Raw genomic sequence first — 15499 nt, forward strand, 5'->3', positions numbered from 1 at the left:
GATTCTCAATCATCTAGGTCAGGGGTAGGCAACCTCGGCTCTTTTATGACTCATGGACTTCAACTCCCAGAATTCCTGAGCCAGCTTGGCTGGCTCAGGAATTCTGGGAGTTGAAGTCCATGAGTCATAAAAGAGCCGAGGTTGCCTACCCCTGATCTAGGTCTTGGTTGTCCCAAGGTATTTTTCCCAAAAAGCAACTGGCCTTTCTTGGGGTTTTTTCTTCCTTTGAAATCCCCCACCAGTCGATTAGAACTGAAGCTTTTTTGAATGAGAAGCGAAACGTTTTCAAAGGAAAAACAAAAAACAAAGTCCAGTTGCCTTTTAGAAAAAAGCACTTCTGGATATGTTCATCAGAATCATTTTTTACAGACCTTTAGGCTTGGAAGAGACCACTGAAGTTTTGGGTTTGTAGACTATACAACATAGAATCATAGGGCTGAAAGGGACTTCGCAGGTATTCTAGTCCAACTCCCCTGCTCCAAGGCAGACGACTATATACAGGTAGTCCTTGACTAACGACCACAATTGAGCCCAAGATTTCTGTTGTTAAATGAGACATTTGTTAAATGAGTTTTGCCCCCTTTTACAAACTTTCTTGCCTCAGTTGTTAATTGCATCACTGCAGTTGATAAGTTAGTAATCTGGTTAAGTGTATCTGGCTTCCCCATTGACCTTGTCAGAAGATCACAAAAGGTGATCACATGATCCTAGGCCATGGCAACCATTATAAATATGAATCACTTGCTAAGCATGTGAATTTTCATCACAGGATCATGGGGATACTGCAAAGGCCATAGCTGAAAAATGGTCATGTCACTTTTTTCAATGTCCTTGTAACTTTGAACGGTCACTAAGTGAACTGTTGTAAATTGAGGACTATGTGTACATCCAGGTCAAATGGTTCTCCAGTCTATTTTTTGAAAACCTCCAGTAATCGACCACCTACAACACTGGGAGGCAAGCTATTTCATTGATTAATTGTTCTGAAAGAAAATAACTTATTTCTAGGCTGAATCTCTTTTTATTTATTTATTTTATTTTAATTCCATTTATATCCCGCCCTTCTCCGAAGACTCAGGGCGGCTTTATGGTTCCACTTCTTGTCCTGGCCTCTGATGCTTTGGAGAATGCGTAAATCCTCTCTTCCCCCTTGGTCTTCATCAAATGCAATGGCAGGAACTTGTGAAAACCTTTTTCCATCATACATCCTAGCAATACAAGACTTTTAGTTCTCTAAAAGGAGATTCAGGGGCTAAGTCTGCCAAAATATCTTCAAATACAAGTATCTGCATCAGGAGAAGCATAAGGGCACTTATCTAGCAAGCTGGTCAAAGGCTATCATCTGTCAGCAGAAACCACTTAGAAATCTACATGGGACAATCTGGCCAGGCTCTAAGCAAAACCCCAAAGGGTTATAATTCCATCACTTGATAATGGCAGTATCCTAAAAAGGCCAGAGATGGCATTTCAATTCCTCAGAATGCCATCCTTGAGTAGATAAGGTTAGTTCAGTTCAAAAGCCCACTTTTGGTACCAACTAATAGTCAGAAAAGGGCCTATTAATTGTCTCTAGTATCCTTGCCATCATCTTAAATTATGGCTTTTGCCTTTAAAAGCAAAACCTACTATATGATGGCTGGGCTTGGGATCTGAACATCAAATTCATCTGGCAGGTACCCTGGAGAGGAACTTCTTTGGACCCTGACCTTTCACTGCTATAGCTCTGTTCAAATGCAGATATCTCCCCCCGCCCCTTCCCGAACTTGGTAGCATTCAGTACTTTTATACACATAATCTAAATGGGACATTTTCTTGATTTAATTGGATTAAGGTCTGTAGGTTACATTCGCCTCACATTCTTCTAGCTTTAGTTGGGGCAGTGACAAAGTTACTGACTGACTTTGTGCTCTTCTACTCTTGCCCATGGAGTTTTCCATGAAATCCCCCTAACAAAACTCTTCAAGCTTTCTTCAAAGCTAGGTTGAAATACATCTGTCTGGCAGAAAATTAGATCTACCTGAAACGTACTGTTCCCCTTACTAATCCTATTCTCACTACAGTACATTTCCCCCCATTCACGATAGTCCCAATATCCAAAATAATGGGTGAGAAAACCTAATCATTTATCACTTTTCTGGTATAGGAACAAAGGTGAAAACAACTAGTTTTGTGCCAGTATAGCTAAGTACTGCTTAATCCTGTTTCATGAATGGAGTGGAACTTAAGATGAAAGTAACATCATGGGAAATGCATAAAAAATTATGCTGTCAAGATAAGTTTCTATCATGATTTCCAAGCAAATGGGAAGAGGTCTTCTATGCCAGTCATCCCATTTCTTGTGAATATCTTTCCCCCGCCCCCAAATACATTTTCTCACGCATATACTATTTCAAATAGTTTAATTTTAAAAATATTCTCTTCAGTGCTAAAATATCTCTTTTCTTCCCTGCGTGGCCAACACTTTTCATGGCAGCAGGGCCCTGATCACGAAGTCAGTTCCACATGCAGATTGTGATGGGCAGGACAGGTCTGCAGAGACTAGAGAGGGTCGGGTGATTGGTACTAGCTGTGCTAGGTGGCTATTCCACCCCTGAGAAGGGCTGCTCAGAGACAATGCCCCTTTGGTACCTGGGAAGATATTCTTCACCCCAAGGTCCACATTTGCCAGGCTGCAAAGGAGAGCCCTTTAGCCACCTAGATGCAGCCCAGCCTTCACTTCCTAGAACACCTTCTTAGCTACAGCACCATTACCCTACCGTGGAGGGGAATGTTTTGGCTCCCCCCAGCACTAATGGCTTAACACCACAACTATTGCACAGCATCCCAGGCAGACTTCCATCAGGTCCTGACTCACTTCCAGAGAGAATCCTTCAGTCTGGAGGAGAAAGGACAGGAAAGGATTTATGAGCTACCTGTTAAGTACAGAGAACTCTTTCTTACAGGAACCTTCTTAGCTGCAGTCCCCAAAGCCCACAAAGAGGATAAATAAAAAGTATACAAGAGAGGTTGCAACCACCTCATTCCTTAAGCGTGCAAGTCAAGAGGATGTGGCTGGGAGGAGATTGCACAAAAGGGACAAATCTTAACACAGGTTGAGCAAAGTTTCATCTGGAGAGATTATGGAAAGAGCAGGTTGATTCTTGGAGGACACTGCACAGGAGAGAGACATGGAGGTGGAGAAGAATACCAACTTTCAAACAGGTTGGTATTTTGAGAGGGAAGGGCAGGTGGAGTTTTGAAAACAACTGCATCACAGGATGAAGCAGATTGGCTAGCTCTCAGAAGCTGCATGACATATGGAGTTCTGATCTGCACAAAATCTCTTAAGTGGAGGTGCACCAGAATCTTCCTCCCCTCCATTCACCTGAAAGAAAAAAAATATATGGTTAGCTGGCTTGTCAATACAGGTAGTCCTTGGTTATGACCATTTGTCCAGCAACTGTTGAAAGTTATAGTGGTGCTGAATGAATGCTAGTTAAAAGGTCCTTGAAATTTCAGCAATATCCCCAGCCGTATGATGAAAATTCGGGTGCTTGACAGCCTACCCACACTTAGGCTCTCAGGGTACACTTCAACTCCATTTGCCTGCTTTTCCCCATCTCTGCCCTTTTGGCTGTCCCCTGTCTCTGCTGCCCCATTACCCCTAGATGACCTTTATCACCTTGTCAGCAACAGGACGATGGCAAAGGTCACCTGGAGGCAGTAGGTAACAGTAGGGGAGGGTAGGACAGCTAAAGGGGAGAGATAGGAGAGGAGGTAGGTGGGCAGGGTGAAATGAAGCAGAAGTGAATGTTGCAGGGCAGGAGAAACATGAAGTCTTGACCTAGCAATGGTGCAGTCTTGGCCTAATGAGCAGAGCCAGGACTACTTGGAAGTGCCATGATTAAGTGATGTTTCGCCTAATGAATGCTTCACCTAACATAAAAAATTCTATCCCAATAGGGATGTAACCTGACTACCTGTATAGAAGGTGAACAAAACCTGTTTTACAAAGCTGACATGAAAAATGGGGAAATAATTGCAATGATGTGACATCCCTTTCCCAAATGAGATTCGTCCAGAAGTAGATAACGGTTTTCTGAACTGAATGTGAACATTATTCATGTGCTTTGAATAGCCTCTTTGAACTGACTAAACATGAACTTTGGACAAAATGTGGGATAGACAGCATCACTAGATGGATTTGTAACTGGCTTACAAACCATACTCAATGAGTAGCCCTTAATGGTACTGCATCTACATGGAGGGAAGTAAGCAGTGGGGTACCATGAGGTTCCGTCTTAGGCCCAGTGCTCTTCAATAATTTCATAAATGACTTAGATGAGGAAATAGAAGGTGGCTTCATTAAATTTGCAGATGACACTAAGTTGGCAGGAATAGCCAACACCCCAGAAGATAAGCTCAGGATCCAAAAAAATCTTGACAGACTTGAACAATGGGCTCTATCCAACAAAATGATATTTAATGTGGGGAAAAGCAAGGTTTTACACTTGGGCAGGAAAAGGTACACGTTACTGGTTCAAAAACAGTAACAGAGGGACCTTGGAGTCCTAGTGGACGATCATTTAAACATGAGTCAGCAGTGTGTGGCAGCAGCCAAAAAAGCTAATACAATCCTTGATTGTATAAACAGAGGCATAGAATCAAAATCACATGAAGTATTAGTACCGTTTTATAAAGCTTTTGTAAGGCCACATCTGGAATATTGCATCCAGTTTTGGTCACATTACAAAAAAGTTGAGACTCTGGAAAAAGTGCAAAGTAGAGCAACTAAGATGATTAAAGGCCTGGAGACTAAAACATATGAAGAATAGTTGCAGGATTTGGGAATGGCCAGTCTAGAGAAAAGCAGGACTAGGGGTGACAGGATAGCATATTCCAATATTTGAGAGGCTACAAGGAGGGGGACAATTTATTTTCCAAAGCACCAAGAAAGCAAGACAAGAAACAATAAATGGAAACTAATAAAGGAGAGAAGCAACCTAGAATTAAGGAGAAACTTCCTAACAGTGAGGTCAATTAACCAGTGGAACAGCTTGCCTTCAGACGTTGTCAGTACTTCATCACTCGAGGTTTTTAAGAAGAGACTGGATAGCCACTTGTCTGAAATGGTATAGGGACTCCTGCTTGAGCAGGGGGCTGGACTAGAAGACCTCCAAGGTCCCTTTCCAGCTCTATTCTGATTAAATTGTTTTTTGTGTATTTGAGATTATTACCGTACATGTATTTTGGGTGTGGGACTGTCTTGCACCATGATTGTCTGGTTGCAGTGCTTTAGATACTCCAAGAATCAATTCCTCGTCCATTGCAGATAGTATTGAGAAATAGTGAATCAATGTTGGTCTTGCTTCACCTTCAGCATTTACAGTTTGTTGAGTGCCAGGGCCCCTATCTATGCAAGGAACAAACATGGAGAAACACACACACACCCCTGGAAGATTCCATATTCAAATGATCATTACTTGTTTTATAATCTGACTGTCACTAAGGGAAGAATCAGCAACATGGGAATACGATATGGTTTCATAGTTACCCAGTCTGTCCCAGTGTGTCTACATACTGAAGAATAAGAACTGAATGAAAGGCACAATGATGTGGTTGTTGTAATATTACAACAATATTACAATATTGCAGAGTTGTAATAAAAAGGAATAGTTAACATTGCTTTAAGTTGGGAAGAAGCATCAACATAATTCTGCAGAAATTTGTGTTTGATGGTTCTGAAGCAGCCCTCTCTCTGCCTTTTGTCCAGGACAGCAAGTGAAACCTTTGCTCTGCTTTTGATTTGCATTCTGCAGCTTTCAGAGGTACCTGTAATTCACAGATTCAGAACTAAGAATCCCCATTCATTTGTTTGCTCTGCATATGACTTGGCTTACCATACAGTTCCCATCTTTTTGCTCCTGGCTGGAAAATCTGGGGAGCAGCTGGATTGACATGTTCTAGGATAGGGCTATGAGCTGTATATTTGAATATGCAGCCTCAAACTTGTCTTCTCCTATCTATGAACTCTGCTAGGAATGGGGCTCCGTTCCCATTTGTAAAAAGCGTAACTTGTTCAGAGCCTTGGTGGAACAGTGGGCTAATGCCTCCTTAAGTAACACCAGCTGCCTGCAATTAGTGCAGGTTCGCATCCCACCAGGCTCAAGGTTGACTCAGCCTTCCATCCTTCCGAGGTAGGTAAAATGAGGACCCAGATTGTTGGGGGCAATTAAGCTGACTTTGTAATAATGCCGCTTGGGGGTGTGTGTGAAAGTCCTAACAAGCAGGCATATACATAGAATGAAGGCTACTGCTAAGCTTGTAAGCCGCCCTGAGTCTTCGGAGAAGGGCGGGATATAAATGGAATTAAAATAAAATGTTTTTCTTGAAGCTTCTGCAACCTGAGTATAATTTGCACAGGAGTTATGAAGCTGTGTAAAGGGCCTGCATCTCTTTTGAGAATGGAAGCAAGTAAGTGTTTTCAATTGATATTCGAATAGGACTATCAAGAATATGTGTATGACTCTATTATTGTTTTTGTACCACAGGATTTGTCAGTCTCTTTGCTAAATGGTGTTTCCTTTCTATTTTTTAGGCTATATGTTTATAGTAACCAAAGAATACAAAGTGTAATAGGTGGCTAAGATGTGACTTGTCATCTAGTAGTTCATTGCATGGTACCTGTCATAATGTAGGAATATTTGTTCTTCTGAAACTCTTATGTTCCCTTGCCTTTGGACCTCCCAAACAGGAACTATTGTGGAGCTATTTCAGATGAACTAAAGTATGGCCTTCAAATCCCTTAGACTCTTAGTCAAACGAATGCTCAGTTCAACGAAAGATTTTTTTTTTAAATCTTTTGAATTATGAAGGCTTCAACCTTAAAAGATGCTGGATATTGATTTGAAATTACATCATGAGTTGCCAATGGGTTTTTTATTTGTTGTTGCTGCTGCTGCTGCTGTATCAAAGGAAACCCATAGTCCAGCGGTCTCCAACCTTTCCGGCTTTGTGCACTGGCAGGGTGGGGAGAGAGGAGATGGCTCCATGCTCACTCGTCCGCTGTGTGTGCAAGTGGAGTTGTGTGCGCAGGCATACTCGCCTACTGCCATGGCCCAGTTCTGAACAGCCAGGTAGTGGGCTGTAGCTTGGGGGTTGGTGACCCCTGCCATAGTGGTTTCCAGTAGAATAATTGCCTGCCAGATCTTCAAAGTCATTTTTAAGGGACTCTTCTTTCTCTCTCCCCAGTCCTTGCTTATCCAGAAAAGCACAGGCTGTAGAAGGGTGTATCAACCACTCTTGATTAAGCTACATCTCAAAAGTAGAACATCTGAATGACTGCAATTGGCCCGGAGAGCTATACAGGGCTGGACCTGCTTAGTACTTGAATTGAAGAACTCCAGGGAATACCTGGGAGATTAGGCTATCCTGAGAAGTAGTAAAAACATCTTAGAAAAAGGCAATACAAATTACTAAGGGAAATATATGGATGTATCCATCAAGATGCTAGAAATCAAGCTACACTTCACAGAGACTTTATTTTAGATTGTAACACGTGGAAAGTAACTGTAGCTAATCAACTTTCCAATTAAATTCATGGCCTGGCTAGGAATTCTGTAGCTGAATGTCCAGACAGAAATGTTTGAATATTAATACTATATGCTGCTAAAGAGCATGGGTCTGGATCTGCCTTAGAAAGCTGTTGCCTATTCCATAGGCCTTACCTGAGCCTTGGGTTTAACTGGCTCTTCCTTTGTGAGGGTTGGAGGCTCATCAGCTACTTCTGATGGAGGGAGAGCAGGTTCTGAAAGTTAACAAGAAAAAAGGGTCAATGGCAGATCAAGTTTTTTACTGAACTGGAGAGAGAAGGCTCTTAAAACACTCTGCAGGAGTCCAAAATAGGAAGGATTGCACATATGCTATTACTACTGAAGCCCCTTATCAGGAATTCTACATAATACGTCAGGCCTACCTCAGTGTTCCCTCAGCGGCTATGGGAATGGGTTTTTGTAGTGCCACAACTCCTTAGCCAAATGACTCACCTTCCAAGGGCTCCTGTCCCAGCGTGGGTGGCTGTGAATCGTCAGTGCGGAAGTCAGAAGTGTGGCTGGGGCTCATGGATTCACTTTGCTGTGGACTGGGACTGGAAGCAGCACTACTGTCTGCCTTTAGCTGATAGGTGTCTGAAAGGGAGCTCTGATTGCTGTTCTCATCTGGGGAAACCAGATAGAAAAAAAGACTTTTCAGTGAGCTGGAAGCAAAAGTAACACCGCAGGTGTATCTGCAAGATGACTGAAATAAAACTCAGATTTTCAAATGGTTGTTCCCCAAGTCCCACCTCACGGTTAAGTAAAACTTATAATCCCCTTCTCCATCAGGGTAATACTCGAAGAGAGAGAGCCAGGACCAAGGGATGGTTTTGGGTCTACTACAGTTCTTTAACAGAATAGAACAGGGGTAGGCAACCTTGGCTCTTTTATGACTCGTGGACTTCAACTCCCAGAATTCCTGAGCCAGCACAGCTGGCTCAGGAATTGTGGGAGTTGAAGTCCACGAGTCATAAAAGAGCCAAGGTTGCCTACCCCTGGACTAGAATGACTATTGAACACAAAATCCCATTTCATGAGAATCCTGAGATTTCGTGTTAAAAATCAAGTTTCTAAGACTTATGGACAAGAGGAATCCTCTGAAGTTTGCTGAAATACCAGAAACAAGTGAACAAAGTGAACAGAATTTCCAACAGATAGAGGCAGACATTCAGTTGTCCTATACATCTACTGATGACAAACAAAGCCAGACTAAATTTCAAAACTAGGGAGAAAGAGGGAAATTATGTTAAAATTTGGTTATATAACTAATTTAAGTTACACAAATGTCCAAAATGTTTTCTTGACATTATTTGCAAAAGTATGTTAGCATATAGAATTATGAGGCTGGAAGGGACCCTGTCTTCTTGTCCAACCCCCTGTCCAAGGCAGATCTTATTGCATTCTGGTCAAATGGCTGTCCAGTCTTTTCTTGAAGACTTCCAACTACGAAGTACCCCAACTCCAGAAGGCTAACTGTTCCACTGGTTGTTCTTACTGTCAGGAAACTTCTCCTTAGTGCCAGGTTGGAGCTCTCTTTGATAAGCTTCCACCCATTGCTTCTAGTCTTGCCCTCAGGTGTTTTGTAAAATAAGTCGATGCCCTCCTCCCTGTAACTGCCCCTCAAATATCACAACACAGCTATTAGGTCGCCCCTAATCCTTCTCTTCATCAGGATAGACATATCTTGATCCCTTAATTGTTCATCATACAGTTTACCCTCCAGACCCTTTATCATCTTTGTTGCTCTTCTGTTTCTGCACTCTTTCTCAGCATCTTTTTTGTATCATGGTGACCAGAACTAGACAGAGTATTCCAAATGTGGCTTCGCTAATGCAGTATAGAGCAGGACTATTATTTCTTGTGATCTTGATAACTATTCTTTGTTGATGCATCCTGGAATGGCACTAACTTTTTTGGCAGCTGCAAAACACTGTTGGCTTATACCAGGGGTAGGCAATCTCGGCTCTTTTATGACTCATGGACTCAGGAATTCTGGGAGTTGAAGTCCATGAGTCATAAAAGAGCCGAGGTTGCCTACCTCTGGCTTATACTAAAGTGATGATCCACTAGGACACCAAGACCTCTCACACAGTTACTACTGTTGAACCATGTTGTCACATATTCTATACCTGTGCATTTTGTTTTTCCTGCCTACGTGCAGGAATACTATGTTATCACAGCACAGCTTGAAAGATGGGTCCATCTGGCCCAGTGTTAGCCATCTTGACTAGCAATGACTTGCCATGATTTGAAACAGGGATGCTGCTTTCTTTTTATCCTGTTGTATGGTAATGATGCCTCAGGCTTTTACAGGACCTCTTTGCCAGTGCTTGCAGAACCATGTGTCGTCTGCTTCATCAATATGCAAGAAAGACCTGAAGTCTAATCACCTTGGAATTCCAGGAGAAGGGAAGAGTTGGCTGCAGTTTCAGCTGGATAGCCATTTGGTTCTGGGACAGCAGTACCACTGGATTTGGACTTCTCTTTCTTGAAATGAGAAAGAAGACAGTGAATTTTGTAGCTAGTGTGCAAAAATATATCTCTCTACCACGTATATGCACCCTCTACAATTAGCAGTTGGAGCACATTGGACTTCAGAGGCCACCAGAAGACTCAAAGGATTCTCCACAAGGAAAGCAAGACCCCCTTATCTGGAATTTGATATGCCTTTGGAGAATTAAGCACAAGAACTACAATTTTGCTGTCATCTATTAAGAAATCATCCAAAATGTCATTTATATAGAAAATCTACCACATATGGCTGCCCTACTCACTCCTTGTGACTCCAAGTGGCTTACAGACATAAAATCTCAAAGACAAAACCGAATAAACCTCCACCTCCCTGGCAGTAACAATCAAACAAATCACCTGCTAGACTCTCTATCACCCTGGGGTCCCCAGGGCCACTGGGAAAAATATGTCTTCAGGGCCTTTTGAAACAGTATCAATTTGGTGACCAATCTTATCTCCACAGGGCTGATGTTCCACAAGGAGGCAGCCCCACAGAGGTGGTCCTTCTTCATGGTCCCACTAGATGGACCTCCTTAAGAAAGGGGACCCGTAACATACCCTGCCTCCCCACTCTGGTGGGTCAGGTAGAAGTAGCTGGGAAAGGATGGTCCTTGCAAATATACGAAAGGAGAAGGGATTTGTTTATGTTTCATTTTTAATATCCTTGAGAGAGGCAAGAAGTCTGTTGAAAATGAACCGACATCTGTCACACTATTGTATAGATTATCTCTGTATTTTTGTTTGTAGGAAGGGAAAATAAAAGGTAGCATATTGCTCATTCTGCTGGGTGTTCTTGCCTCATGTTGGAGAATAGCTCAAAGCCCCCCTCCAGCAGGCCCTGTTCCTCTCATCCCTCACCTCTTTGCTATCAGCCACAGGCACCCACTTGAATATCCGCAGGGATGTGTCTCCCACTGTTACCCATTTCTTCTCCCTGCATCAAAAAATGAATGAGATTAGATACAGCCAAGCCACCTTCTTCCCCAGCTACAATTTACAGGATTGGCTTCGGTCAACAGTGAAGTTATTTCAGTTTTATTGTTTCTGCTTTTTTCTATAAGCTGTACTGAGGCCAAGGTGAAATTGTACAACCTAGCACGTCTTCTCACCTTTTGGGGGGAATTGTAGCACTCTGTGTTCAGAACTGTGAATGAAACCAATACTGAGCTCGGGAGTAAAAAAAAACACGTTTTGGAATCCAAACTCTATACTTAGTCTTTGAGTGGGGTTTAAGGGGCCATACAATGAAAGTAGCCAGGGCCATGTCAAAAATGAAACTATTTAATTTAATGTATGTTAAGTTATATGCGGTTAATAAAAACAACTTCTCAGATTGTAATATTGTTCAGCTTTTGACACATTAATACTTATAATGTGGTGGCAGCTTTTGGAGGGCTTGTTAGGGATGCACCCAAGACTTTCAAAGGTTGCACAGGCCTAGAGCTTTAAAAGATAACATTAAAAAAATAATAGCTGCAGGCAAAATGGTATCTTCAATCCATTTAATATAATCTGGTGGTCTATACTGAAAGATTTATAATAACACAAGACGGATCTTTTTGCATGTTTCCTATAGCTATCAAACTTACTTTAGCTATTTTGAGGAACCAAAAAGAGTTCTCAAGTATACCGATAAGCTGAAGAAGTTATTTTCTCAGCTTTAAATACCAGCACCATTTGATAAGAAACTGAAAATGTACAGTACTAACCTTTGATACTTGGCAATCCTGTTACTACTGCTTCTCTACCACTGCTCAGTCATCAGCGATATCTAAAGTTCTGTAATAGCAGCTAGTGATTGTATTTACACAACAACAAAAATTCAGCCCATATAAATGGTTTCAAACTATTTCCTAAAGCAAAACATATTGACCGTGTTATATCTTACTGTGATGGCATGTCACACCATGCTAAGTCCATGAAATTTGTTTAGTTCTGACCTAGCCATTACTAGTTTTAAAACATGTTTATGGTTTAGAATGTTGTGTGAAGAAATTTAAACACTTTTTCAAGAAAGGCTTGTTGTGACAGGCTCGGCTCCTTTTTCTTTTGCTGTTGACTTAGAAGAGAAACTATTGTTACTACTTTCCACTTGTTTATAGCATGCTGCATTCCTTTATCTTGGGAACTCTTATCTGGAAAGCATTGTATTCATTAAACTGACCAATGAACTGCTCATTCCCAGCCACTTTTAGTCAAAATATCTGACTAAACACCTTAGGAATCTAAATTTATTCTCCCCAACCACCCGCCAGTCACTTGAACAGTGACCAAGTTAGAAATTAATTTCTCTATCCCACTCCTGTGCAGTTGTAGAATCGTATATCTGTATGACCCAATTTTTTTAAAAAACATGTCTGTACTTAGTTGCCAATGAAGTGAATCAGACAAAGTTCATTTCAAGTGCTCTCTTACATAATCTGAGCCATGGGAATATATATTAAAAAATCTGCTGGGTTTTTTTTTAACATTCACCCTTATTTTTAATATCAGCCAGCCAAAACTAAAAAAACCAACACTTTTAAGAAGTATACGGATAGCCACTCCTCAGTTGTTTATCTTTAGATCCTGAGATTCAGAAGCAACTATTAGACCAAATACTATGCAACTGTAGAAGAAACATAAACCAGGCCCTGAGCAATCACATTTCTGCCACCCAGGAAGAACATGGCTCCCGTTTACTGGCCCCAAAACATACCAGCTGCATTGAGTTGCTTGTTTTTCCTTATCAGAACTCTGAACTCCAACAAGAAAAATAATATGTTGGCCAAAATAATCATCCATTGGCTAGAAGCCTTCTGCATAGATATGGATCATAACACATGTCCTAATACAAATTAGCCAGGCGTCCCCATCTGCCAAAATGAGGCAGGAAGACATAACATGTCGGTTGTTACCAAATCTCATATTCTGTGGTAGACTGACTCTAAAGATGGAGGCTCTGATTCCAGCTAATAAGCCACTATATTCTCAATTCTCACCTCTGAAATATGGAGATGCTACTATTGGCCTACCTTACAAGGTTATTGTGCAGATTGTTAACATCACACAATTACACAGTTTTGAAAATTGAGATGTGGTCAAATGCTCTTCTCCTTCCTGTTTAAACATACAAAACTTGTTTGGCACACTTCAAACAAGCCAAAATCTCCCTCCTGCCTGTACCCACCTCTAAGCAGCTGGATGAGAAAGGCAGCTGCAAGTAGGCCCGCCAATCCCTATAGCAACCCGGCTCCCTACTTTTTAGCTCCCCTGAGATTCGACTGGTGTAGCGTCACGTCAATCTAAACTATGTGACAGGTACCACTGCCTGCACTACAAATCGCACAGCTTCCCGCACCCGGCCATTTCAGTTGTTACAAGATGATTGGCCGTTTCGCAAAAGCCCCACCCACCAAAATAAACGCCTGCCACCAGTTGGCTGCTTAGCTGTCACCAAGCCCGCATTCGGCAGGGATTGGTTGACCCCTTATCAGACCCCTCCCCCCACGACCCCTCCCTCCTGTCCCTCACCATTTGCGAACGCGCTCGATCGCCGCCATGACTTTTTTGATGTCATCCTTGGCGCGGCTGCGGGTCTCTGCCCGCACTGAGCGGCCCGACATGGCGCCTGTGGCCCCAGCAGCCCCAGATCCCGCAGCAGCCGCTGTGCCCACACGCGCATGCGCGTGCCGCCCCTCTACCTCCGTGCGTAACGCGTCAGCGCCCCGCCTGAGGAAGAGTACGGGCTCCTTAAGCGCATGCGCAAGGTGACTGTGTTTTCCCCCCCGTGCATAGGGGAGGTGCGAAGCAAGTTTTGGATTGTGTTTTATAATGGGACAGTAGTTTTTTATTACTTCAGAAGAACTAGCTTTGCTATGCTATTAATTTATTTTAGATAGAAATAGTGAAAAATACAGTTATACAGTTTCATAAATCAATTGCTTGCCATTTATATAAAGGAAAGTAACAGAAAAAGCTGTAATAGAGGGTCTATTTTGGATTCTTAAGATCTGGCTTCAAATCGTAGATACAAATGGAGAACGGCTTTGTTTTATGGCAGACGAAGTTTCCTTTGAGCCTTTACTGTGATATCTTGTGGATTTTGTTTCTTTTTTAATTTTTCAAAACTAGCCTAGTTGTGGGATATCCTGAGGGTCTCTCATTCAAGTGTTAATCAAGATAAATCCAGTTTAGCTTTTCAAAGGTAAAACTGCCTTTTAGATTTCTATTACTGTTTATGTTGCCTTAATGACATCACATGCTAAAGGGACAGTTGGGTTCTCACACTGAATCATGTATTACCCAAACCATTTAGCCTAGTTGAAAGTATTTGTCAACTCACTTGTTGTATCCAGAATGTTGGGCCATGTGGACCAGTGCTATGGCTCACTAGGTTCCAGGTTCCTAAATTATGGAGGTTATTTGGCTTACATAGTTCACATGTCATAGATAGAGCATAAGGGAAAAGTAAGATTTGGGTATCCTTAATTATTTTCTTAATAGTAAGTCTTAATTATTAAAAGTAAGGTTCATGAAATAAACTATAGTGCTCTGGTTCGCACATAACATTAAACCAAAACATTTAACCAAAACCAAATATATTGTGTACAATGTATATATCCAACCACCATAGTGGCAGTTGGTTTAAATTACTGGTGCACTACGAGGTCCATACATCAGGTTTATTAAATCTGACAAGCTTGATGCACAGCCCCCTCCACCTAAAGCACTCTAGACGGCGCCCGATCTTCGCTCCTTTCGCCGCGATCTGAAAACATACCTGTTCGAACAAGCCGGCCTGGCCTGAGGGTGGGATTGCTGGGGTTTTTATTATCATTTTATTGGGGGTTTTATTAATGTATTTATTGTTTTTATGGGCATGTATTTAATTACTTTTTAATTTTTGTAATTTTATGTTTTATTCTTGCCCTGTACACCGCCCTGAGTCCTTCGGGAGAAGGGCGGTATAGAAATATTAATAAATTAAATTAAATTAAAAATTAGATACATGGTGGCTACACCCACTAATATGAACATGTGGGAATTGTAAGCCTAATACATCTGAATACTCCAGTTTTGGGAAGGCTTGAGATAACAGCAAATATCTGCAAACTAGAAGTTAACAGTTAAGGCAGCTTTAGTCTGAATATGCATTACATAGTATCTTATTTCTGTTGTGGCATGTTCTGGATTTGTAGTTATCCCTTAACAGTCATTATGAGGCTATGTTTAGGTCCTCAACCTAATAGTACAAAATTGTCCAGAGAGATTCTTAGCTATAAAGCTGCCAGAGGGAATGGGAATCTAATTTAGGAAGATATTTCTTATACTGTAAACCAACAGCAGTTTTAAGACTACTCCTTACAGATGAATGTAATAATCAAGTTTACTCAAGCAAATCTGAACTTAGTGATGGTGATATTAACTTTCCAGTA

General features: G+C 41.7%; 1 protein-coding gene across 2 annotated transcripts; it reads right to left on the reverse strand.

Moving 5' to 3' along the window:
* Positions 1-960: 960 nt before the first annotated feature.
* BCL7B (BAF chromatin remodeling complex subunit BCL7B) lies at positions 961-13824 on the reverse strand. 2 transcript variants are annotated; one of them, XM_083349567.1, is made up of 6 exons: positions 13596-13824; positions 10941-11016; positions 9962-10058; positions 8025-8195; positions 7707-7786; positions 961-3364 (listed from the first exon to the last, which is right to left on the reverse strand). In XM_083349567.1, exons 1-6 carry the CDS (start codon positions 13685-13687, stop codon positions 3272-3274), a joined length of 609 nt encoding a protein of 202 aa, XP_083205693.1. In that variant the 5' UTR covers positions 13688-13824; the 3' UTR covers positions 961-3271. The 2 variants fall into 2 exon arrangements, with proteins under 2 accessions (XP_083205693.1, XP_083205694.1); XM_083349568.1 differs by lacking the exon at positions 961-3364 and adding an exon at positions 4973-5392.
* Positions 13825-15499: the final 1675 nt, after the last annotated feature.

Source organism: Vipera ursinii (assembly GCF_947247035.1).
Source record: "Vipera ursinii genome assembly, chromosome: 1".
Taxonomy (NCBI): domain Eukaryota; kingdom Metazoa; phylum Chordata; class Lepidosauria; order Squamata; family Viperidae; genus Vipera; species Vipera ursinii.

Excerpts from the sequence above, each read along its gene's own strand:
- BCL7B (XM_083349567.1), bottom strand. The coding sequence starts at position 13,687 with ATGTCGGGCCGCTCAGTGCGGGCAGAGACCCGCAGCCGCGCCAAGGAT. Across the intron at positions 10,059-10,940 it reads CTGTGGCTGATAGCAAAGAG|AAAGAGAAGTCCAAATCCAG; the intron begins GTGAGGGATGAG and ends TCTCATTTCAAG. Across the intron at positions 8,196-9,961 it reads CCTTCTCCTGGAATTCCAAG|ATGAGAACAGCAATCAGAGC; the intron begins GTGATTAGACTT and ends TGGTTTCCCCAG.